The sequence below is a fragment of the Epargyreus clarus genome, unplaced genomic scaffold (genome assembly GCF_041222505.1).
Source record: "Epargyreus clarus isolate Ecla_fem2 unplaced genomic scaffold, WU_Ecla_fem_2.2 ptg000027l, whole genome shotgun sequence".
Classification (NCBI taxonomy): domain Eukaryota; kingdom Metazoa; phylum Arthropoda; class Insecta; order Lepidoptera; family Hesperiidae; genus Epargyreus; species Epargyreus clarus.
The window spans coordinates 13,335,032-13,362,402 of NW_027332234.1; the positions used below are offsets into that span (position 1 = coordinate 13,335,032).

A 27,371-nucleotide genomic window follows, 5' to 3' on the forward strand; every position below is an offset into this window, starting at 1 on the left:
CTAGGGATGGCGATCTAATATCGATTAATCGGAGAATCGATCTTTTGGACCAAAAAAATAGATTATTTTAATCGATATTAGTAAGGATTGAATCGTAAACTATGCATTTGATCAAGTGATGATTTTTAGCAAAGTCGTTGTTCATGAGCCCACGAAGGTTCCAGAGTTGGTACGACCAATTTTTGTCAGATGGCGCCACTGTCGTTCCAATGATGGTACGAATTTGCTGTTTTATGTATGTTAGTATGTCATATTATTTTCTTTTAAACGCGGGCGAAGCCGCGGGCAAAAACTAGTATAAATATAAAGTTAAAAAATATTTTATATAGGTAACCCTCTACATCATTGATTCCCAAAGTGGTCCAGGTGGACCCCCAGGGGTCCACGGGAGACTCACTGGGGGTCTACATAGGCGTGAATAAAAAATGGGGGTCCACAAGATGTTAGTGGGGGTCTACGAAAATTGATCTACTTTTGATAGTAAAGAGCGAAATGTAAGCATAGTTTTTACCTATTAATGTATGCCGTAGAGCCTACCTACATTTTTGACACAATTTTAATTTTTAATTTTTTGGCGACTTTAAGAATTTGGTAGAAATGTAGCAGCAGGGGGTCCACGGAAACCAGAAAAATTTGGTTGTGTTCCATGAGAAAAATAAGTTTGGGAACTACCGCTTTACATACTCGTATTAAGTTTTTAACACTGCTGAGAGTGTTGGAAGTTGTGGAATCCATTTTACAAAAGATTCGGAGTAAGTTTAACATGCACTGCTTTAAAGTCAGACAAAAAATGTATCTTCCTATAAAGTGGAAAAAGGTTTGTTATAGGTACTACTTTTCTGAATTATTTAAAAAAAAATCTCCCCGGCGGGGAATCGAACCCCGGTCTCCCGCGTGACAGGCGGGGATACTTACCACTATACTACCGAGGATAGTGAGTATAGAGTGAAATTTAGATACCACATTCTTTCTGCCGTAAATCAAACTGAGTCTATCGTGTTAAACTGAGTCTGTGGTAGTATTAATCGATCACTTACTAATAAGACGATTAAAGGATGAATTGATAATAAACTATAAAATACTCACTACAAAAATATCCCTGTGGTAAATACAATGTAAAGAAATTAATTACCATTTGCTTAAAACGGTGAAGGAAACATCGCGAGGAAATCTGCTGAGAGATTTTTATTAAAAAAAATCTTAAAGGTATATGAAGTGAATACGCACCATTATGTAACACAGCAGTGGTACATATTGGGTTGATGACGAAATAAAATGTTACCTATAGGACTAAATACCTTTTGTGAATTTGTCGTACCCACATACATGGTCGTACCGTCCTTTACAACAAAATATAGCAGTCATTTTCTTTTACTATAATTAACCAAAAATAATGGTAACACCTATCAAAGTAAACAATACCTCGAATAAAAAAAAACTTTTATTCTTAAAAACTGCAAATGTCGAAAAACGAACCCAACCCTACATTGTACCAAACATATTCCATTTATTCTAACTATTAATATTCCATTTAATTGTACTTCATACAACCAATACGCTATCATTAACACCCGGCGCCGTTCAGTTAATCATCGAGCTAATTATAGCCGCGATCTATCAAATCCAGGTGCTCTGTACCGGTTATAAATTGTCCGGGACAATGCGGTACAGCCGGTCCGTCAATGGGGCACAACCCTATAGTTCGATACGGAATTGTGAATTTTAATAAATGATTCATTTGTACCATGTGGTCTAAATTGTGTATATGTTATATCATAGTAAAATCATGCGGTCTATATGATGGTAAGTGGCAAATGCCGCTGATGGACATTTATAATCAACCTCAGATAGGATTAGTCCTGTTTGAGATCTACCACAGATGCGTTGATTTTTCACGCCTAAGCTGAAAGGCCTCGTATAAATATGTCTCCTTTACCTCACTTTTCAAAGCGGAACATGGTACAGCTTTCAGTATTGGTATTCAGAAGCATAAACCGAAATTCACAAAAACTATTTTCTTCTTAAACAATTACAGATGTATACTTAGCATGCTTGTTTAGACCATCGACATACATATACCTATACCTACTAGCTGAACCGGCAAACGTCGTGTTGCCATATAAATAAAAATAAGTTAAGGGTGAACAACCCTTATCACTTAAGGGTATGAAAAATAAATAGTAGCCGATTCTCAGATCTACTGAATGTGCATATAAAATTTGGTGAAAATCGGTAAAGCCGTTTCGGAGGAGTACGGTAACTAACATTGTGACACGAGAATTTTACATATAAGATTGTAAGTAGTAACGAGAAAAACGATTTCAAAAATCAAAAATAAAAATGTCCAATTAAAAAGTATTCTCCCCAAGCCAATCTAACTTAAACTAACCTTGAAAGTATTTCAAAAATCGATCCCAGATTGCGTGGAACTCCCACGCGTCACGACCGGATATGCGCACGCGCAACAATACCAAAATAGGGCGGACACATTATCGTTTATCAGAATTTAAATATAGAATGTCCATTAGGGGGTTAGAATTGTTTCCGTAATAAATGTAGGGGCGTTAATGTGTTTCTTGCGCGGTGGTGCAATAGAATTTGTTTGTAAAAGTATATACCTATACCTATACCTATTATTATTATTATTAGTATTAGTATTAGTATTTTTATATTATTTTATACATATGAGTTAATTTGAATGAATCCTACAGCAACTGAATCTAATCCCTTTATTGTTTGTGTCGACGACCCGCGTGGCGGAGTAGTCACCGTACTGGTTTGACAAGCAGAGTTCGATCCCCGGTCAGACAGGCATCTAAATGATTAATTAAAATTTCTGTTCCTGGGTCTGTTTGTGTATTTATATATGTGTGTGTCCATGGCACCCACGACATGGAATCCTAGTGTGGGGCTGTGAGTGTAGAAAGCGTTGTTTTTTTTATGAAAATGTTATAAATAAGAAAGGTTGAAATTTATTGAAAGCGGTAGGTTAGGTTACCAAGGAGATAAGATACCAGATACCACTGCCATACTTACATATTTCTATTGTGATGCAGTTGCTGCGTTTCGGTAACCGACAGAAGAGATGCCGGCAGACTTACATATAAGGAGACCATCTTAGTCCTCAGGCGCGGGAAGGCATTTATGATCGACTTCAGTTAGAACTGTTCTACTTGAAGCTGGTTACAGATATCCAAGGGCGGGAATGACTACTTACCTTGATAGAATGCATGCTCATTTGTATTTGTATTTATGTCGCATTCTACTATATCAGTAAACTGCAGTGATAGCCTAGTGGTTAAGAAACCCGGCCTCTCGATCGAGGGGTCCGAGGTTCAAATCTCTCCGAATTTTTAAAGTTATGTGCGTATTAGAAATTAATTATCACTTGATAAACGGTGAAGGAAAACATCGTGAGGGAACCTGCATAACTGAGAGATTTATAAAAAAAATCTCAAAAGTATGTGAAGTCTACCAATACGCACTTGGCCAGCGCGGTGGACTATGGCGTAATCCTCAGTCTGAGGGGAGTCCCGTGCCCAGCAGTGGGACAGTAATGGGTTGATGATGATGATGATGACTATATCAGTACTATGATTATATCAGCCTACAAAAAAGTTGCCACCGCATAAGCTGTTTCTATTAAAATGGGTGACCTCCACTCGTAAAGTTTGGAGCTGATCAATACAGTTCCCACAACAAAACTAATAAACGAGTATTGGAAAATAATCCCCCCTCGTTAACAATAGGGGTGCGTGGCACGTGGCCGCTATATTGTTTTGTATGTTTGTTCGTCGTACAAATATTATTTGTCGTTCATGGGTCATCAACCCTATTGTCCCAAGGAGCCCATCTCGGTTTAGAATGAGAAGGTTAAGGCCAAAACTACGCAAAGTGTAATTTGATAGACTTCACTTTAAAACTTAGAAGACAACTCTCAAAAATGAAAGTTTTCTCACATTTTCCTTCACCGATGAACAAAATCTTATTTAATGTAAAATGTAAAGTCCCATGTCAATTTATATGCCAATTTTTAAGCTCGTGTTTTCAAATTGTGCACGGAGATTGAGGCTAAATTTCGTCTTCTAGCAATTCCAGCCCAGAACCTATTAGTTTCACAGCAAAAGAAAACAATAATTTATACAACATACGCCTGATAAAAATAATTAATCCATGGAATGTTTCGCTTACTAAAGATCGATATTTAGACAATTCTGCGTGCCAGAAATTGTCAAAATACTTTAGTAGGCAAAAATTAATTATTATGAGCGTTACAAAGACTGCTGAAAACAACGATACATTTTAGCCCAGAAATACTGAGAGTCGTCATTCAAAACTCGAAACCTTACGAAATTTTACGGGCATAATCACACCCAGAACCTAGTATTGGAAAAACGTCAGCTGTTATGAAAACCAATGTTCACTGCACTACAAAACGTGATTACGCCTACCATTATTTTCTATAACAAATAAACACATGTTAGGAATTAATCACCTCACCCTCATAGGGTGAAAGGGTGGCGCGTGTCCCCTGTTTGTTTGTCTGTCACTCGCGATTGCTGACGTGTGGCGATTATTAAACTCAATATAATGAGGATTTTATTGTGGCACTAGATGTGTAATTCCCAATTAAAACTGACAAGCCACCATAGATTATACACAAGCCACAGACTATATCTACTACTCATCTCCCTCTTTAACATGAATAAATTTAATCACAATAATCAACTAAGTATGACGGTTTTCTTATGACTCTTCCATATTTGGAAGTACTAATGTTATTTTCATTTTTGAAACCTGGTGACTTAGAATTATGTAACGATGAAAATGAATGTTGCAATGGTGATCGAGCATCTGGCAATTCTTCAGTAACATTATCATCATTACATTCTTCTGGTCTTACAATATTTCTATTTATTTCTACAGTTTCTCTTATAACATCAGACACATCTGGAATAGAACTAAAATCTACACAATGTGAATCAGACTTAGAATGTTTTATATGCAGAGAATTTCTAATTAAAATTTTACCTTTACTACTGACAACTCTGTATGACCTAGGATTGTCAGTTTTATCTATAATCACACCTGGCTCCCAAGTTTTATTAATTGGATTTCTTACAACAATCTTATCCCCTTTTTTAAAGTCTCTTTTAAAAGAAGCATTTACATTATAATACTTTTTTACTTTATTATTCCTATTCATTTGCTGTTTAAACGCATCACAAATAATTACTTTAGGCTGTAGCTGCTTTTTTACTGCAGGTAATTTTGATCTTAATAAACGTCCCATCAACATTTCTGATGGTGAATAATCAGTTCCCGCAACTGGTGATACTCTATATTCAAGCAAGGCTTCATACAATTCCTGTTCTGAATCACATTTTTTTATCATATGCTTTGCTATTCCCACCGCTTTTTCTGCTAATCCATTAGACTTGGGATAATATGGAGATGAATGAATTAAATCAATATTTCTCTCTTTACAAAATTTAACCAATAAAACACAATTAAACGGACTATTATCGCATATTATTTGACTAGGAATTCCATGAACAGAAAATAATTGTTTTAACTTTGTTATTATTATCTCAACTGACTTGTTCTCAATAGCAATTATGTCAAACCATTTTGAAAAATAATCTACTACAATTAAGTAAGATTTTCCACCATACTCAGCAATATCCATTCCTAGTTTCATATAAGGCAATTCAGGTATTTTATGTTGTATAATAGTTTCCTTACGGTTACTGGATTGATATTTTTCACAAAGTTTACATGATTTAACATACATCTCAATCATTGTTGACATTTTAGGCCAATATAGTAAATTTCTCGCACGTTTTTTACATTTATCAATTCCTAAATGAGCATTACCATGAATTTGTTTAAGCATATCAGTATACATACTCCTGGGTACAACTACTTTGTCATTATAAAATATTATATTATCTTTTATTAACAACTGGTCTTTTATTTTATAAAACTGATGCAGTTCATGATCTGTTTTACAATAATTTTTCCAACCTTTACTAACAAAGTTAAGAACTTTTGATAACATAGCATCTTTTGTGGTTTCATCTTGAAACATTCTTAGTTTAACTTTACTTATTGGCAAGTACTCTTCTAATGTAATAGTATGAACAATATCCGACATGTCTGGATCATCATATATTTTATCTTTCAAATAATTTCTTGACAAATAATCTGATATAAACATATATTTCCCTGGAACATATTCAATTGTAAATGTATATTTCAGTAATTTAAGTAACATACGTTGAATCCTATTAGTTGATTTATGAATTTCTTTAATAATAATGTGCACTAATGGCTTATGATCTGTCTGTACTTTAAATTTATGCCCATAAATAAACTGATGAAATTTAGAAATAGCAAAACAGACCCCTAACAGTTCTTTTTCTACCATACTATAATTTTGTTCAGCAGATGTCAAACTTCTTGAGACAAAAGCAATAGGTCTACCTTCCTGCATTAAACACCCTCCTAAGCCGTCTTTACTAGCATCAGTTTGAACAATAATTTCTTTATTTAAATCAAAATAACTGAGTGTTGGAGCTTCACTTACTAATTTTTTTAATAGATTAAATGCATTTTGTTGTTCTATATTCCAGCTCCATTTAGTATCTTTCTTAAGCAACTTTCTCAGTGGCGCAGCCACATTAGATAGATTAGGAATAAATTTGTGCAAGAAAGTAATCATACCTAGAAACTTTTGTAAAGATTTCTTGTTTTCTGGTTTATCCACATTTAATATTGAATCAACTTGTTTTTTATCTGCTTGAATCCCTAATTCTGAAAAAACAAACCCTAAATAACATACTTTAGGAATTTTATATTGAAGTTTAGTAGGATTAAACTTAACACCATATTTAAGTGCACGTTCCATAACCGTTTTAAGAACTACATCATGTTCCTCTTTGGTTTTTGTAGCTATAATTATGTCATCATAGTAAACTTGGACTCCTTTAATATCTCCAAATATTTTAGTGTTTTCTCTTTGGAATATTTCCGGGCTGGAACAAAGGCCAAAAGGTAACCTATTAAATTTATACCTACCAAATGGTGTATTAAATGTACACAAAAAAGTAGAGCTATCCTCCAATACTATTTGATGAAACCCGTCTTTCATATCAATAACTGTAAAATATTTCATGCCAGAGAGATTTGCAGTTAAATCTTCTATTGTAGGAATATTAAAATGTTCTCTCATAACATACTTGTTTAATTCTAAAGGACATAAACATAAACGTAAAGATCCATTTGGTTTTTCAACAATAATTAAATCATTAACCCACTCTGTAGGTTCTGTTACTTTAGATATAATTTCCTGAGCTTCTAAGTTATTTAATGTCTCTTTCAATCTAGGCTTTAAAATTTCAGGGACCCTACGTACTGGTTTTACAATAGGAACTGCTTTTTCTGACAATCTTATTTTATATTCAAATGGTAATTTGCCTAAACCTGTAAAAGCATCTTTATATTGTTCTAAAAACTTACCACCCTCTGTTAAGTTATTAGAAACTTGGTAAACTCTTTTAATTAGAGACAACTGAACACAAGTGTCCCTACCCAGAATTGGTGTTGTGTCACCTTTTACAACTGTAAATTCTATTATTGTATCATTTCTTCCCATTGGTTTGCATTTAATACTAATTACTCCGACTGGTACGATGACAAGACCTCCATAAGTAGTAACCTTCTGTTTATTTTTCTTCAATCTTATTTTTCTTGGGTTTAATTTCTGATAAAGATGATAGGGCAGCACATTAATATCTGCTCCTGAATCAAGTTTAAATTTAATATTCCCAATTTCTTCAATATACACCTCATGTATCCAATCTTCTCTTTTATTTTTCATTTGGATCTGTTCTATTCGCAAGCTATCTACATTATCACTCATCATGCTAGTTTCTACCTCCTGAACATTTCTATTGTCTTCTTTCCATTTCCTTGCATTATTTTTAGCACACATGTTTTTAAAATGATTGAGCTTTCCACATTTATAACAAGTCTTTCCATAAGCTTGGCATTCATTAATACCATGGAATTTGCCACATTTATAACACTCAAATTTGCTTTTCTTAAGTCTCTTTTCTTTGTCATTTTTTACAACAAAAAGACTATTACTCACGCTATCACTTTGCATAATTTCTTTTTCTTTCTTATTTTGTTCAAATGCTCTGCCAATCTGTATTGCTTTTTCTAAACTTAAATCCCCCAGGGCAAGCAATTTCTCCTGCAACACTACGTCTTTCACTCCAATGACAATGCGATCCCGTATTAACGAATTCAATTGTTCTCCAAACTCGCATTTACAGGCTAAGAGTTTAATGCTTGTTTGAAATGAGTCAAAACATTCACCATCTTCTTGCACCCTTTTGAAGAACTGGTAACGACTGAATACAATATTTTTCTGCGGCGCAAAATATTTTTCAAAAAGTTCGACGACATTCTGGAAAGTCCTTTCTGTCGTTGTAACCTGCTTCCCCGAGTCGTTTAATTTAAATGAATTGTATATTCGCAGTGCTTCTGGACCTGCAGCGTTTAGGAGCATGGCCACTTTTACTTTTTCCGTTTTATTTTCCAGCTCGTTAGCAATTAAATAAATTTGAAATTGCTGAATAAATAGGGCCCAATTCTCGGCAATATCGCCGCCCGTTTGTAATTTAGGCACTTGATTGTCCATTTTTACCAGTTTTTTCACCTGACACCATGTGTAATTCCCAATTAAAACTGACAAGCCACCATAGATTATACACAAGCCACAGACTATATCTACTACTCACTAGACGACATCATTATAACAATTCGAACTTACCTGTTTGTGTTTTTGTTTACGTAGTTGAAGCGGAAAATAAGTGCAGTCTACCTCATGCTGACCTGAGATCAACATCTAACAGAATAGGAATCTGTGGTACTTGAGATCATTCATAAATGCGTTGCTACCTTCAAAGACTAATGATAAAATCATACATCAATAAATCTTTAATCAATACATCCCTTCAATTTTCGCCTACTTAAGTTCGAAATCTGACAATTCCGAATATGCTAATATTGTTAAAAGTAAATATTTGATACACAAAACAATGAATTTATTATTGCGGGTTTAAATTATTGTTATATTATAGGAACGGTCAACACTGCTGTTATAAAGCAGAAATAAGTGCAAGATGCTGGGTTCAACTTATTTAAAAATCATCAAAGATCCGCGTGGCGGAGCGGTCGCCATACCGGTCTGACGCGCAAAGCGTTCCAGGTTCGATATCTGTTCTGGGTCTGGGTGTTTGTGTATTCGTCTTTGCGTGTGTCTCATGAAGGCACTTATGAAGGTGGTAGAATCCTTTGTGGTACGGCACCACCGCTACACCTATTTCTACCTAATAACGGCAGTGTTAGGCGCTGCTGTGCTCCGGTTTGAAGGGTGTGATAAGAGAGACAGACTTTTCCGAGGCGTTCCAGCTTAGTCCTCAGGGGTAGCTGCGCATCTGTGGCCGACCTCAGGTAGGAATATGTAATCCTATCTGGGATTGATTACAGATGTCCATGGGCGGCAGTAGCCACTTACCATTAGATGGACTGCATGCTCCATTGCTACTCTTATATTAAATAATTATAGTTCAAAAATTATACTATTTACTGTTCCTTAATTGATTTTTAGATTAAAAATTATTTTCTACTTTTTAGTTGATTTTATCATAAAAGCGTGTTTTTTAGTTTTTTGAACTATAATTATTTATTAATTTTTAGTATTTCTCGTTATAGCGACCACCATTATTCATCGTTTTTAAAAAAATCAAGTGTCTATCTATTACGATTTAAGAGATAAAGCTCAACGACAGACGAACAGACCGCAGAGGGTTTCGTTTTAACCTTTGAGTACGGAATCCTAAAAATCATTCTACAAGAGCGCATTATAGATATGTTTTAGAACATTTGAGTTATAGGGAAATAACATTATTATTTTCTAAACTAAAAATCACGATATAAAAGTTACGCCTATTGAAACTAAATAGCAATAATTATTTGCAATCTAAAGTTGCGATGAACTTTGCTGAAGGTGTTTGAAAAATCTAGCCTCGAAAATCGTTAATCCAGAGGAAGTTGATAAGGACAATGGTACAAAACTATTAATGTTTAAAATATTGAATTGTCAACGGTCCTTGATAAGTATGCCAAATTTCGAGTTAATCCGACGTTTTGAAGGGGGTTAAAATCATGTTCAAAGATTCCGTTACATACTAACATACTAACATACTAACATACCAACATACCAACATACATACGTCTGAAGCTAATAAAAGTGTGTTATAAAAACTCACGATACAGGAATCAGGAATCTTAGTAGCGAATATTTTTTGTAAGGCGTTTATCTTCATTTGTATTAAGAGTATAGCATACAATACAGAACTGAAATAAATCACATCACACCTTTCTATTTGGCATTCAATAAATGGTTTTAGTGTCTTTTAAATAGTACTTCACATACCTTATCATGTGACATGAGTGTTATTACGAGTACATATAAGACAACAATAACTTTCGCAAAATCACAACTTTCTGTATTCACACAATACTAACCATGCATGAACGTTTGCGTTCTGAACGAAACAGACATCATTGATTATACTTACAAATAATAATAACAAGCTAATTAAAATCTCAAGGATATCTACAATAATTGTCTTAAAATACCGTTGTGTAAATAAATTTTGTAAAACAATAAGAACACTAAAATAAAAATGTGTATTAAAAATATTTCACGTCTACTTACCAAATATTACACGTGTACTTTAACCGCTAGTATAATGATTATTCATATTGGTCCAAGTCCGTCAAAATAGTTGGTCTGCAGGGCGTGCCAAAGAATGAGACATACGTAAATACATACAGTCAGCTTCATTAGTAGATGGACAGTTGAATTCCAAAAATACCTACCCAAACGTTCATAAGTAGCTAAACACTCCTAGTATCATAATTAGAAAAATACTAACGCGTCAAAAGTAGATGGACACAGTATGTGCAAAATGGCTAACGTAATTAATATGATATGTTCAGCTACTTTTGACATTGTAGTGTTCATCTACTTTTGAAACTTTACGACGTTCATGTAATTATGGTGCTAGTTGTGTTCAGCTACTTATGAACGTTTGGGTGTATAGAGATTTCTGAAACCTTAATCTCTTCATCCACTTTTGGAGCTGGCTGTACATTGAAAACATTACCCTCCGCTGACGGATAAAAATGGCGTCAGGCAGGTCTTAAACTATCTATTATTATTTTCAATTTCCATCAAATTCAGTTCTGCAGTTTAAATAGCAACAACTTGGTGTCATAGATAAGTATAGATATCTCACCGCCTTGTAATTGAAGGAAGCCATTAAATGGCTTAAACGGCTGACAAATGTGTCAGCCATTTAACGGCTGTCATGGTGTAATTTACGCGGAACAATGTCAATATGTGCAGTTAGGTGGTGCAAAAACACGAAATCGAAGAAAAAGTTCGCAGAAATATCGTTTCATTCGTAAATGATCTAAAAACTATTTTTTTTTTAATATTCTTCAAAGACGAAAATAGATGATAGTGACAATTTCAATTGTCAAAACTAGTTACATTTACCTACTTGTTAGGAGTGAGTAATCTTTACTAATCTATGCTTGGTGAATAGTAAATCTATGTACAGAGTATTTCATTCGGTTAATATTTGATTACACTAATGACGATATCGAGCCTAGTGCCACACTAGAACGTTCAATTATAATTAATTAATGACTGTGCGCCTATTAACTGGGTGCCAATAATTTTGCTGTAACAATTGTCATAAAATAGCTTTAGATCTACTCGTATGTACTCGTATTATAACTGTAAAAATTGTCATTCGTATTCATATTAAAATATTAAGGTGTATTGAATGTGGTGGTGGTGGTTGAAGGACCCTTTGTGGTTCGACTCCAGCAATACCATCGCCACATCTTCTGCCTCATAACAGCAGCGTTAAACGCTGGTGTGTTCTGATTTGAAGGATGTGGTAAGGGACACATACTTTTCCGAGGAGTCCCAGCTTAGTCCTTAGGGATAGCAGCGCATCTGTGGCCAACCTCAGGTATCTAATCCTCTCTGGGATTGATTGCAGATATCCATGGGTGGCAGTAGCCACTTACCATCAGGTAAATGCTCGTCTGCTTTTCGTATATCATAAAAAAAAAGATTTAGATCCTCTAACAGAGGAACCGTGTATATAAACATTAAACTATTATTGCTGTTTATGCACAAGGATCTATAATAATACTTAAAATATAATTTCCGACAAACGCTACATTGTAACAATATTCTTGCAACTGATTAAACATTCAATCACAAGTTACGCGATGTACATTATAATCGATTCCGTATCTAAGATCTATCGTGAGGAATGTCTGTTGATACTGTATTCTGGTCACTCCCGCTGGTGGACGTAATCAAAATATATTCCTGGGTTAGCTTGTGGTATTCCTGCGGGAATTTTACAGTATTATTAATTAATTGTCTCTATGCAACTAATTTGTTTATTGTTTTTCGGTATGATTGACGTCGTAAGTTTACACCCCACTCAATTGTAAGTCATTCCCCACTCATTGCTGCCCATGAAGATCCGTACACAATTTTATATACAACAGATTTTACTTGAAACTGAATACAAGACTAAAATAGTCGCTTAATATAAATAATAAGTAAGGTGGTATATCCATACCTCGCCACTTATGCGCGGATCTAATTCAAGCTAGAAATAAGAGTGGTAGAAACCTTCGTGCTTCGTCTTCAATAGCAAAAAGCCCATTTCGTTTTCTAGTGAACAACACCAGAGTGCAATGATGCTGTGTTCTTGTGTTATGTGCGTGTTTGAAGAATATCCTAAGGGACACAATTATATGAGACATTTCATTTTAGGTCTTTAAGGATAGCAGCGCATCTGTGGCCAATCTTAGTTATAATTTCAATCTTATCTGCTGCAGATTATACATGTACTTGTACATGGGCAGCAGTAGATATAGGTATATAATGCTATATAGCAGTAGATATAAATTATGTGCACCGCCATTCATTATAAATGCTATTTCAGTACAACATTAAATTAAATAACATGTTTAACTAGTCGCAATAACGAATATCACACAGATTGGCTAAATTAAAACCATTGACTACGAAACAAAAAATCAGTTTATTATAATAACAATTATTTAAAACGGAAAAGTATACGAATTACAATCTCCTTTGAAACAATTTGCAGATATTGTAATAATGTTATTTTCAAACATAACAGCGGTACTCGAGATCAAAGGATATTACAACGCCGACTTAACTGGGATTGATTATGCAAAGGGCCTCTAGTGTCTCAGGGACAAATTGCTTGCTTTTCTCTAACTAATGCAAAATACATAACGTACTTGAAACGGTGTAAGTGGTTGTTATAGAAGCGTGGGTAATTTTTTAACCGACTTCAAAAAGGAGGTGGTTATCAATTCGGCCGGTATCGGCGCTCATATTAGACACGCTGTTTACATCGTTATCCAACGAAATATATAGAGCGCCGACTTCAGAAATATGTGCAAAACCAAAATTTATTTGAATTATTTTTTACTTTGTAGTGACATAGAAGTCGGTTGTATTTTTGTTAATTTTTTTTTTATTATATAATACTAAACAAATAACATAAGAGTCCAAATGGTTCTTGCCCCATTTAAATAATTATAGGCATAATCAACTCGCTACAGTATTGCAGTAGTCCTATTTGATGTCGGCTTTACAAGCACTGATAACCTTGGCCACTATGTTAGTATCCTTCGTAAAGTTCTTTGCAGTTCACCTCATGTCTAAGTGCTCATTGCCGCCCTTATGGTCCACTCCATATAGAGCAGGTTCTACTTGAAGCCGATCACAAAAGCGGACTAAGATCACCTTTTTCATGTAATTAAGTAGTAGGAGACGAGCATGCAGTCCATCTTTAGGTAAGTGGCTATTGCCGCCCATGGACATCTGTAATCAACCCCAGATTGGATTATTATTATTAGATGGGGTAGGACATACGAAAATATGTTAATTTTAAGACCCATGTATACCACTATGATCTTGCAAATAAACTGAATTGAATTGAATTGAATTGAATTGATGAGGACTAAGCTGGAACGCCTCGGAAAGTATGTCTTCTTTACCACACCCTTCAAACCGGAACACAACAGCGCCTAACACTGCTGTTATTAGGTAGAAATAGGGCCCGCGTGGCGGAGCGGTCACCATACCGGTCTGACCCGCAGTGGGTCCCGGATTCGAGTCCCGGTCACAACAGATATCTAAATGATGAATTTAGGTGTCTGTTTCTGGGTCTATGTGTTTGTGTATTTATCTCTGTGTGTGTCCATGGCACCCACGATAGTGTGGGGCTGTGAGTGTAGAAAGCGTTTTACGGCGTGGCGGTGGTGCCGCCGGAGTCGAACCACAAAGGGTTCTACCACCTTCATTCACTCTTCAAACGAATCCTTAACGCTGTTCCTCCGGAGTTTTTCACTTTCCTTCAAAAGTTTGAAAGTTTTCCCATAAGTCTCGAACATTCAGATAAGATAGTCTAGGTCAGGTATCTAGACATCTAGGAATGCGCTCTCCCGTCATGGCGCCGTGTGGGAAACTCGTTTCGCCATAACTAACCCATTGAACGGTGTTTTTTATGGAAATGAAATGGCTAACTGGCCATGTGCTTCGTAAATCGTCTGCTTGACCGTAACTTTAATTAAACCTGATCTAAATTATGCTGGAGATTACTAATGTCAGGTCTAATGGTCTCTAATGTTTATGTTTATGTAAACATGTTTGAAGTAAATAAATCATGTACGTACGATTTTTATGGAAAATCACCCGATGTACCTATGTCTAATTTATATTTATATATTAAATTGGACGTATTTAAATTTTAAACTAAAGTCTTCGATACTAAAAGAGCGTGAGAGTTAGGTTGTCTGATGTTATTGAAAAAGGGTTTTAAAATGTCGCTGAAGTAGGTAAACGATTTCTAAACCATTTAATAGCACTTTTAGTTAATAATTATCTTACATCAGTACATAATTCCTAAAAAAAATTACTACGAGTATCATAAAAAGTTCATAAAAAGTGTTCGTTTTCATATTTTACAAGCTTTCACCACCTATATATATCCTTAAGGGATGAAATTCATACTCAGTTATTAGCAGAGTTTTATTCCTTTTCTAATTAAGTTGTTAGAAACTACTCGTACCTCATCGTTTCACTAAAAATTAAATGATTCGTGCATTGAATCACTCCGTACCATTGAATGTCTGTTTGTCACGGCACACCATATGGCACATGGCACATCCACCCCACTACATCGCCTCCCGACACGCCTCACTTACTCTAAATTAGATCATTAAACAGACACACGACCTACAAACACGAATTTGTGTTATAATTTCTAATTTGTGACCCCAATATATTATGGATGACGTTTTATTATTAAAATTGTAATTGGATACGTTTATTATTTATGTTTGAAAACTGAACACGTGATGCTCACTGCAAGATAGTTTTTCGTAGATTTCAATGTCCCGTTAATAATTATTAATCTCATCTCAACCCATTTTTGTCTCACTGTTGGGCACGGGTCTCCTTTCAGAATGAGAAGGATTAGGTCACAGTCCACCGCGCTGGCCAAGTGCGTATTGGTAGACTTCACATACCTTTGAGATTTTTTTTAAATCTGTCTGGTATGTAGTTTCCTCATGATGTTTTCCTTCACTGTTTAAGCAAGTGATAATGAATTTCTTATACACACATAATTTCGAAAAATCAGAGATGCGTGTCTGGGATTTGAACTTCGGACCCCTCTATTGAGAAGCCGACTTTGTTAAACACTAGGTTATCACTGCCTGCAATTATTAATCAAATGATATATCAAAATAAATATCTAGTATGAAGAAAATATCACATGTCGAATTTGGTGGGCAGAACATTGGATAGTCTGATTATCAATAATGGATTATCATTAATTAATAGACTTCAAAGCTATATCACTTAGATTTAATTGAAGTTTAGGTGCATTTATTTTTTTATCTCTCAATCATATGTGTTTGGTGGCACCAATATTATTTATTAATTCGTAATTTTCTATTAAAATCATTGTATATCGGTAGAACACATATTCCAATATTTAATTTCCTAGTGGCAATTATAATCTTCGACTAAAACGGCTGTGACATATTATAACGGACAAAGGGCCAGAACGAAATGATAAGGATCATAAATTGATCATTCGACTTCTTCTTCTTCTTCTTCAACAACCCATTACTGTCCCACTGCTGGGCACGGGTCTCCTCTCAGAATGAGAAGGATTAGGCCATAGTGTACCGCGCTGGCCAAGTGCGTATTGGTAGACTTCACATACTTTTGAGTTTTTTTTATTTTTTTTTATTTTATAAATCTCTCAGGTATGCAGGTTTCCTCACGATGTTTTCCTTCACCGTTTAGCAAGTGATAATTAATTTCTTAATACGCACATAACTTTGAAAAATCAGATGTGCGTGCCTGGGATTTGAACCTCGGACCCCTCGATCGAGAGTCCGAGTTTCTTAACCACTAGGCTATCACTGCTTTTCTTGCTTGCTCTACAAGATCATTCGACTACGCAACCCTTAAAACTAAGAAGATATAAGTCGGTAAAAATAATGTGGATTTTAAAAAAAAACTTATAATATCGTAGCTCTTATAAGCTCGGTATAAGCAATTCATTGGAGTAGAACGACAATAACTAACGACTGCTCAGACAAGCAACAAAGCATCTTTGATATAGCGCCAGATGGGTCCGTTGCGAAATAGTTAAGTTTTTCTTGGTAGTTAAATATTACTTTATATAATGAGAACAGCAACTGTGGAGTTCATCTTATTTATGGTAATTGCAATGGTTAATAAATGTTAGAGGCTAAAAATAGGAGAATATTTTTGAAGGTGGTAGAAACCTTTGTTGTTCAACTTCAGAAGTACGATTGACCGACCTTTTTCTGTCTAATAACAGCAGTATTAAGCGCTGCTGTGTTCTAGTTTTAATGATATTGCAAGACATACGAGGGTACGTTTTTAAGTTCGCGGAATGAGGGACAAGGAGCGAAAATAAAATGTCAAAATTATTTTTCTTTTTCTACATATTCTCCTGCAAGACGAATGCATTTTTCAGATCTTTGTATTAACTTATTTAAACCCTCATAAAAAATGTTTTGTCCTTGTCGGAAAAATACGAGGAAATTGCGTCCTTTACTTCTTCGTCTGTAGAAAATTTCTTTCCACGAAGCTCTTTTTTCATTTTTGGAAAGAGATAATAATCGCTGGGAGCCAGGTCTGGACTATAGGGTGGGTGATTTAAAATATCAAAGCCCACCTTATGCAGGGCAGCCAGTGCAATACGGCTCTTGTGTACGGGCGCATTGCCGTGCAACAGCAGGACACCTCTGGATAATTTTCCTCGTCTTTTTTCTTTGATGGCTTCTTTTAACCGCTCCAAGATTGTTGCGTAATATTCTCCGGTTATAGAGACACCTTTATCTTTGTAATCTATTTACAAAATTCCTTCTGCATCCCAAAAGACTGTCGCCATGAGTTTGCCGGCCGATTGTGACACCTTAAACTTTTTAGGAGGTGCTGTACCCTTTTTATGCCACTGCATGGAGTCTTGTTTAGACTCAGGTTCATAATGGTGAGCCCAAGTTTCATCTCCAGTAACAATTCGATTCAGTACAATATCCTTACCTTCTCCACAGAGGTTCAAAAACGCACGGGAACATTCAACGCGCTGTTGTTTCTGAGGCGGCGTGAGCATTCTCGGCACCCACCGCGCGCTGACCTTAGTCATGCCAAGATGGTCATGCAGAATTTTAAAAATGGTTGTATCCGATACTCCAACCATTTCTGCAAGCTGTTTCTTCTTTAGCCGAGCATCTTCCAGTACTAATTTTTCGACTTCCGCTATCGTTTCCGGAATGGTCACCTCAACAGACCGTCCTGGTCGTGGGTCGTCTTCAAGTGAATCCCTGCCTTGCTTAAAAAGGTTGTTCCACTTGTAAACCATCGTTTTTCCAGGGCAAGAGTCCCCGTAAACCGATGACATCTCTTCCATTATGATTTGCACAGACTTTCCTTGCTTGGTAAGGAACTTTATAACGGCGCGATGCTCGATTTTCTCCATACTTCCAATTTTCTTCCGGATTGAGTTGTTTAATTGTCGATAGTTTTAAAACTAATGATGCAATTGTGATAAAACTTTATATTTATACTATTTATGAGTCACTTAACACGTACCGCCCTTAACGAGCCCGCTATCCCCCCTCCAACCCTGCCATTCCGCGGACTTAAAAACGCACCCTCGTACGTAGGTACTTGTATTGGCCAGAGTCGGAGATACAGTTTGCATACAATATTTTTACAAGCATTTACTGTTAGATAAATAACTGGGAATCAGCAAAAGATTTTGAATAAACATGCGTTGGATTAGAACCCGGACCTTCAGAGGGCTATGTATAAACTGAGATATTGGGACTTTCAAATAAATGTAAATTAAATAAGTTTCAAATACGTAACCTAAAACTACATACCTAATAAGGGTGCGTATAACCTGTTTAAATAAAAGCTGCAACCCTAAACCAAATTTCTATTTACCTCTCGTTTTTGCTCTGTAATGAAACGAGGAACAAAATATATAAAGACCGTCATTTTGAATTACATTTTTTATTGGAACAAGTCATACGAAACTAAATATAGGTAGGTATTAAGGGTGGTTAAATAGTTGATTTGACCCTCAGTGTTGAACCGTATTCGAAAGATAAAGGCTTGCGGCAAACATGGATTGTTGAGTTCGGGACTACAACTGTTTGATGGACACGTGCCTAGTTTGACTATGTGTAGCGATAGCAGAAAAATGATATAAAATCTAGGAATACTTTTTAGAGAAACGTGTTTTTATTTCTCGTTAAAAATTATTTATGTTTATTAAGATAACAAAAGAATACCGCAGTTTTTATATTTTTACGATTTTGTCGTGAGACCTTTTTCAAACATTTTCCGCTATTTTCAAGATTATTCTTACAAACATAAATCAGTTCATTTGTGTGTAAAACTCGAAAAAAGTATTTTGCTTTTTATATACCTAAGAATGTTTCTTTTTATTATTATAACAATATCCAACTAACTTACCGCTTTACGTACGAGGCTACTGCCGCCCGTTGGCATTTGTAATTAATCCCAGATAAAATTAGATTCCTTCTCGAGGTTGACCACAGATGCGTAGTAACCCATCGGTAGACTAAGCTTAGATGCCTCGAAAAAGTATGTCTCCTTACAATACAATATTCAATACAATATAATATTGATATTGTCGTCTTTTATATGTTTAGTTTACCAACATTTTTGCTGTCGGTACCAACAAATAAAGGGTTAAGCGGTTTCGAAAGCTCAAATGATTTATAAAGCCTTCATTTGAATGTGAATGGTTAGTGTAGGATTACCTATTTTTAACCCACCTTTCATCCCTCGGCGCTATATTATCCTGTTATCCCTTATATCGGGGAAGTTAATGGAAAAGGTAATCAAAAGATATTTATGAGGTATCGATTTCATTTTTAGAGGATTTTTCTTATGAAATCATGAGTATGATATTATGTAGTAGGTATCTACCATGTTAGTATGTGGTAACGTTTTGTGGCAAGCGCGAGTCGGGTTATACTACACGGAGAACAAATATTAATATACTTCTATACTAGCTGACCCGTCAAATTTTGTACCGCCTCAAAATGTATTTATCAAATATATTTCATATAAAATATAGCCTATGTTACTCGTAGATAATGTAGGTTTCGAATGGTGAAAGAATTTTTAAAATCGGTCCAGTAGTTTTTGAGCCTATTCATTACAAACAAACAAACAAAGTTTTCCTCTTTGTAATATTAGTGTAGATAACAGTCACTATTGGCTGTAGTAAATTTAAATGTGTTCGGTACTATAGTATAGGTGCATGTTTGTATTATGTACTTGTATATATTTACAAAATATTTCCTTTGCTTCTATAAAAAAATGTATTATTTCATTTCGCTCTACGAACCACCGTCTTCAAAACAAGGTGTTATCATAACATTTATGTAAAAGTAATAAATATTTATCTATGTATTTTTCATCTATATATTTTACAAAAAATCGATCAAACGTAACTCAACCCGTTAACGCTCTAAAGTCCCCATACAACTAACGTCAGCTCGAATAAACTGAAAATCAATCGTTGGGCCTAGACGACCCCGGCCAGAGGATTTGCGCTGCGGACATTACTATCGAAAACATATTGAAGTTTCGTCCATTTTATATTTATCTTCGTCCGTTTTAGATTCTGTCTACCACAGAGCCATCTATGTTTAATTGTTATTTGTTTTTAAGTCTGTTTTGTTATTTTGTAAAATGTAATTTTTTATCATCATTAAAAATTGATTGGTGGAATATGTCATTGGGCATTTTCCTTACTGTAATCCATAGGTTATCAATAAATAAGAAATAAATGAATTTTGCAAGTATTTTCATTTTATTTTTATGAATATATTCACTGAACAGTTGATTTTCATTCGTTTCGATTAAGAAAAGCCATAGTTAATTTATTCCTAAATTTAGTTTATTAAAATATTTTGGGGTGTAATCACTCAAACGTTATAAACTCAACCCGTCGACGGTCTAAAGTCCCCGTACAACTAACGTCAGCTCGAATAAACTGAAAATCAATCGTAGGGCCTAGACGACCCCGGCAATGGATTTGCGCTGCGGAGGTCCGGTGCGGACGTTTCTATCGAAAACATATTGATGTTTCGTCCATTTTATATTTATCTTCGTCCGTTTTAGATTTTGACTACCACAGAGCCATCGATATTGAATTGACATTTGTTTTCAATTGTTTTATTCTTTTTCAATAACATGTTGTTTGGTGGAAAAAAGCATTAGGCATTAAGTTCGCCCTTTGTAACCCATAGATTTACAATAAAAATAAAATATTTTATCTTTTTTTTTCTGTCTGGATTTTCTCTGAACATTTCATTCTATTGAATGTTATCCGTTGCGATTCAAAACAAGCGTTTATCGTTTTATTTTTAACTTTAGTTTGTAAAACTATTTTGGAGTCTAACCGCGTAATTATAAACTTAACCCTTCTAAGGCTCGGAGCGGACGTTTCTAAAATGTATTGAAGTTTCATCCATTTTATATTTATTCTGACTACCAGTAAGCTATGTTTGATTGGTTTTTCTTAACTTTCAACTGGATTTTTTTGTGGTTTGTGGTTCGATTGAATAATTACTTTGAAGTATCTTTGATTTTGACGGTACCATTTCCACACTCACTTCCGTCTTAAGGTCAAGGGCTAATGTGTGTTATGCTTTGAAAGAAATATTTGAGATTGGCTGCAAATGTACATTGAGGTGACCAATTACTATTAGGACAGTAATTTTGTTTGATTCTTTATGTGCATAAAAATATATACTTAAATGCGGTGTTGTATTTGAAGACTAAGATAGCATGCCTTATGTGCACAAAGAACTCTATCATCATTGTTACCCCAGGACTAAATAGGCAAATTCTATAACCGAAAAGGAAAAAAATATAAAATATAATATGAAAGCGAAATAGTTTTCCGGTCTATTCGAATCGTACGGAACTTTTGTACGGGACCGATCTCGTCCTTTGTACGTATATCCTAAGTGGGTTAAGGGTCTTAAGGGCCCTTAATTACGTCGAGAACGTGTATTCATTAGGCCGTTTGAAGAATAAGGTTTCTTGCAAAGAATTTCTTTGCAAAGCGCAGTTTGTGAGGAACTAGGTGATTTGTTTCAACGCTTTTTGGTTATTGACCCAGTTCTAGTTATTAACGGCTGTTTTTGAGTTTTAGTGCTGTGTTCTTATTTGAAGGGTAAACCTAGGTTGTATTTTTTTAATATAGGACTAGCAGACGTCAACCAGAGTCCATCTGATGATAAGTGGTTTCTGCCGCCCATGGACATCTGTAATCAATCCCAGATAGGATTAGATGCCTACCTGAGCTTGGCCTCAGATGCGCCTGTAGTGTAGAGCTAAGTTGTCCTAATCTAAGTTAGGTTTACGGTAATATTAAGTTAGTTATAATAGTCTTCATTCGATCAAGACGCCTTTCAATTACACAAGAGCCTACATTAGAGCTACATTCACATGGCGATCGTGACAGGACTCGAACTTGCAATCTTCGGATACCTCTGAGGACTGAGCTGGAACACCACGGAAAAGTAAGTCTCCCTCAAATAGGTAGAGTACGGTAAGCATGGGGGTAGTTAAGTTTTTTTTATATAGAAGTAGTAAATGAGCATGCAGTTCACTTGATGGCAAGTGGTAACTTCAATCATTTGTAACCAAGTCTATATTGACTTGAGTCAATTGTTTACCATTATTAATCGACTGCAAATACCGTATATGTTTGGCTATGGACTTAAAACAGAGATTGCATGATTGTTCGATTTTTTAAGCTTTGGAAAATCAGATTGGTCTGAGTTTGATAATAATTCGGACTATTTTTAAAGATGTAGCACGTAATAACTAGTGTAATAGGAATAACCGAAGTCAGATTCAGAAATACTTAATTAAAATACACCAGACATCTTAAAATCGCTTCGTAACAAAAATAACTGACAAAGTAAAAGTAATTAACTAAATCGTCTCGTTTTTAAGAGCATCTGTTTCAACCCCCATATAACTCCCCCACGCCAGGGTAACGTAAAAAATGACACCCCATTTTAAAAAATGTGGCCCAAAATGAGAGATGAGGAGGCGATGATATTAAATGATTTGAGCTTTGTCGTTTAAAAAACGTGGACGTAGGAAAGGAATAGACTCCCAATCCTGTACAGGTAATGGTAGAAACTTACGTAGTTGGACTGTCGCATGATTTTTTAATTTTAATATGGAGGTTGTTTATATGTAAGAAAATTGATTAGGTTTTAAAATATTTAAGGAGTGAAATGGGATTAAGAATGTTTGTGCGAAATTCGGTGTTAATATTTTTTAAGGATTTTATATGAATAACGTATAAAGTAGAACATACTAACTCCCCTTGTTTCGAAATACTACACGGACAAAGTCGGGACTACAAGTAGTACATGCATAACATAAAGCCAGATTTAGGTGTATTGAAGGTATTAGAACCCTTTGTGGTTCGACCCCGGCGGCTCACTTATTTCTGCCTCACAGCATATCATCTGGTTTGGCGCCTGGTCTGGCGTTCCAGCTTAGTTCTCAGGGGTATCGGCGCATCTGTGGCTGACTTCAGGTAGGAATATCTAATCCTGTCTGTATTTGATTGCAGATGTCCATGGGCGGCAGTAGCCACTTACTGGTTGACTGCATGCTCGTCTGCTACACCTATAGTATAAAAAAGGTCGAACATTTAGTAAAGGAGTTTGTTTATCATTAAGTGTAAAAGTCTCCATTCAAGCGCCGTAAAGTTTTTATCTAATCCCAAATGAACCCGTCAATGAGGTGTCGCGACACCGATAAGTGTCGACAGACACCGCGACACTCCACACTTCTGAAAGATGGTTTGACGTTATCTTTTTTATCTGTACATTTTAGTATTTCATACTAATTTGTGGAGTTTAAAGTGTTTAAGAGATACATAATTTTTTACTTATGAGAGGAAGTTAACAGTTGCTTATTTTGTATTTCTTGGCAGTTTAACTAATTTTATTGCGTGTGACTTCCTGAAATAATAGTACATATTTCAAGAAAAGTGACTTTGAATATGTCGATAACTATTTCTTCCTTACTTTTACCATTAAAACTGCAAAGGATTAGAAGAAAAAGAAAATCGCAATTTTCAAATATCTAATTTTACTGGAATTTTGGTCCCTATCATCTGACATCTATATTATTACATCTTTACATACTACATTATGGCTCTGGGTGCCTATGAACTATGGTTTCAGGTGAAATTGTAATCCAAATATCGAAAACCCCATCCAAGTCGGATAAGAATTTTTGAGAGCTTATATGCATAAACACAAATACATAAAGGTCGAACTAGAATCTCCTTTTTAGAAGTTGATTAAAATACTCCCAAGAACCAAACAACTCAATCACAATTAGTATTAATCAGTCGACAAGATTACAATAAGATTAAATACCAATTACTGTTGATATCGGTAATTCAGTGTTGCCATATCTAAACGAGTTCTCTCACGACATGGGGGCGGGTAATGGCCAAACACCATAAAGATTACGGAAGGATGGTGGTCTTGATGGGTCGACAGCGATAGCTTGTGGAAACTTTGGGCATTTGATCCTTAGACAAAGAAACTATTTTTATTCGGATAAATTTTTGGAGCGTTTTTAAAGGTAGAACCGTCTTTGGTTCGACTCCGCACCACCGCCACACCTATTTTTGGTTAACAACAGCAGTGTTAATAATAAATAATAAACGCTTTCTACACTCACAGCCCCACACTAGGATTCCCTGTATTGTGGGTGCTATGGACACACACAGAGACAAATACACAAACACCCAGACCCAGAAACCTAAATTCATCACATAGAAATCTGTCTGGCCGGGGATCGAACCCGGGACCCTCTGCGCGTCAGACCGGTATGGTGACCGCTCCGCCACACGGGTCGGTTAAGCATTGTTGTTTTGGTTTGAAGGGTGTGTCAAGGAGATATAGTTTTCCGAGGCTTTCCAGTTTAGTCCTCAGGGGTAGCGGCGTATCTGTGGCTGACCTCAGGTAGGAATCTAATCTTATCTCGAGTTTATTACATATGTCCATGGGTGGCAGTAGCCACTTACCACCAGGTACACATCACGCTCGTCTGCTACTACCGTATTACAAAAAAAGTAACGCCAAGCTTATTCTGACCTGTAAATAACATAAGGGGTTGGTTTGGAAAGTGTGGTAAGGGAGAGATAATAATTCTTCGAGCCATTACAACTTGCGTACCTACTCCTGAGGGGCAGAAACGCATTTGTGGCCGACCTCAGATATGACTGAAGCTATATTTCTTTTTTAATGCAAGGTATATTCATTTTAAATCCAAAACACCGATGATATCGGCCGTGGAAAACTAAATCCAATAAAGTCATATTTCACCTCAGCAGTGTTTAACACTACACCAAAGAATTTTACAAGATTTATGGGAACACTAATGTTATTTTAACCCTTTATCGCCATAACCTACCCCACACGGTGTCAAGGTGTATACCGTTCTAACTTCTAATCATAACAAATAACAAAAGATAATACTATTTTGCCACCGAAAAATCAATCTTAATATTAAGGTATTAAGGAAAGAAGAGGCGCAAATATAACTTGGCACTATAAATTGAGATCCACCTATCTTTGAAGTCGGTTAATAGAAATTGAATTTTGTGTTGAAGCTATAAAGGTTGCATCGCCTTATAGAGGATGTTCCAATATTTGACATAAATGACATGACATGCGTTATCTAGACATGACGGATCATAAAAGGGTGTTTACTGACCTATCATTCAAATACACCCTGTGTTTGATTTACTGTGCATCATAAACTTATACATAGATAGATAGATAGATAGATAGATAGATAGATAGATAGAATACTCTTTATTGCACACTTACAGATGAATTTAAATAATAGCAAAATACATACACAGGTCAAACAGTATGCAATAGGCGGTCTTATCGCTAAGTAGCGATTTCTTCCAGACAACCTATGCATGAAAAGAGAGACAAGCGGAGGAAGAAGGTTAGTGTGCGCGAAGTTAGAGAAGGAATAGGTTATGAAGGACAGGATACATGTAGTATATTAGTGTACATACATACACACCTAACAGCTACGTTTGTGGTTCATAGCCGTAGTACTACCCAGATCGATGACCCTTTTGAGTTTGTTGTCAACTCATGACTGTCCCACAGCTGGGCACGGGTCGCTTCTTAGAAATAGAAGAGGCTTAGGCCATAGTCCACCGCACTAGCCAAATGCGAATTGTAAACCAATTTTCTTACATTTTTGGGAACTTTTTAAAATAACTCTCAGACGTGGGGAGCACTATGTTTTCCTTCATGGCTACATCAAGTGACAACTAAGAATTAGTAATAAATAGATGACTTCTAAAAATTAGCACTGTGTACCGGCCTGGGATTCGAACCTCGGAGCCCCAACCGAGAGTTTCAAGCACTAGGGTAACACCTCTTACTCTGAGAGGAGACCACCAACTGTATGGGTTGATGAAGACAGTTAGTAATAAGACATTTATAATAATGAACTTCGATTTATAAGTACATCTAAGGAATTCATTCTTCATTTTACTATTTATTAATTGTCTAGAATTAAAATACTAGTTAGATTCGGCTAAACAAGCAGTTATTAACGCGGTAACCGGCTGAGTTATTGTTAAAGTTATGTTAAACGTCCGTGTTATGTTTCGCCCAGTTTCAGTTGGTAACTGTGTTTTACTGAAATACGTGAACAGCGTCTGTTATTAATGAGCTCGAGTGATTTGGTTAGTAATTAATTCTGAATAATAATTATGGTGTACTAACCAGCCTTTCCAATAGGGATGTGCGAGGTATTTTTTTATAATATAGGAGTAGCACACGAGCATGCAGTTCACCTGATGGCAAGTGGCTTCTGCCGCCCATGGACATCTGTAATCAACTCCCGATAAGATAAGATTCCTACCTGAGGTTAGACACAGATGCGCCGCTACCCCTGAGGATTTAGTTGTAATGCCTCGGAAAAGTGTGTTTCCCTTAACATACCCTTCAAACCAGAACATAGCAGCGCTTAAAACTGCTGTTATTACGCAGAAATAGGTGTGGTAGGGGTGCCGAAGTTGAATTTCAGAGGGTTCTAACACTTTTATTCGAGCATCGAACCTGCGTGTCAAATCAGTATGGTAAGCGCTGGTAGCAATGTCCAAAAATATCAAACGATTAATTTCGCAATGACCTGCATATATTTTCACGTCATTATAATGTATTTTTTTTAAACGCCAAGAATTCTGTTGTAATATTTATTTAAATAAGATGTGTTCTCAGTGATTATTTTAAATGTGGTAGAACTCCTTGTGGTTTGACTCCGGCGGCACCACCTCCGCCATACCTATTTCTACCTAATTAGCAGCAGTGTTAGGCACTGCTGTGTTCCGTTTTGAAGGGTGTGGTAAGGGAGATAGATATTTCCGAGGCGTTCCAGCTTAATCCTCAGGGACAGCGGCGCATCTGTTGTCGACTTCAGATGGGGATATCTAATCCTATCTGGGGTTGACTACAAATGTGCATAGGCGGCAGTAGCCACT

General features: G+C 35.8%; 1 protein-coding gene and 1 non-coding gene across 2 annotated transcripts; both read right to left on the reverse strand.

Annotated features, from left to right (window-relative positions):
• Window positions 1-860: 860 nt before the first annotated feature.
• Window positions 861-932, reverse strand: TRNAD-GUC (transfer RNA aspartic acid (anticodon GUC)). Its single transcript has one exon. It is a non-coding gene; the product is annotated as a tRNA-Asp (tRNA).
• A 4,578-nt stretch (window positions 933-5,510) lies between these two features.
• On the reverse strand, window positions 5,511-8,809 carry LOC140753855 (uncharacterized). Its single transcript, XM_073088660.1, has 2 exons — window positions 7,522-8,809; window positions 5,511-7,037 (listed from the first exon to the last, which is right to left on the reverse strand). Exons 1-2 carry the CDS (start codon window positions 8,708-8,710, stop codon window positions 6,961-6,963), a joined length of 1,266 nt encoding a protein of 421 aa, XP_072944761.1. The 5' UTR covers window positions 8,711-8,809; the 3' UTR covers window positions 5,511-6,960.
• Window positions 8,810-27,371: the final 18,562 nt, after the last annotated feature.

What these genes read in the sequence shown, in the direction of transcription:
- LOC140753855 (XM_073088660.1), bottom strand. Translation starts at nt 8,710, where the DNA reads ATGGACAATCAAGTGCCTAAATTACAAACGGGCGGCGATATTGCCGAG. An exon ending in TAATAACTTAACAGAGGGTG is followed by an intron (nt 7,038 to 7,521) that starts GTAAGTTTTTAG and finishes CCTTTGTTCCAG; the next exon opens with CCCGGAAATATTCCAAAGAG.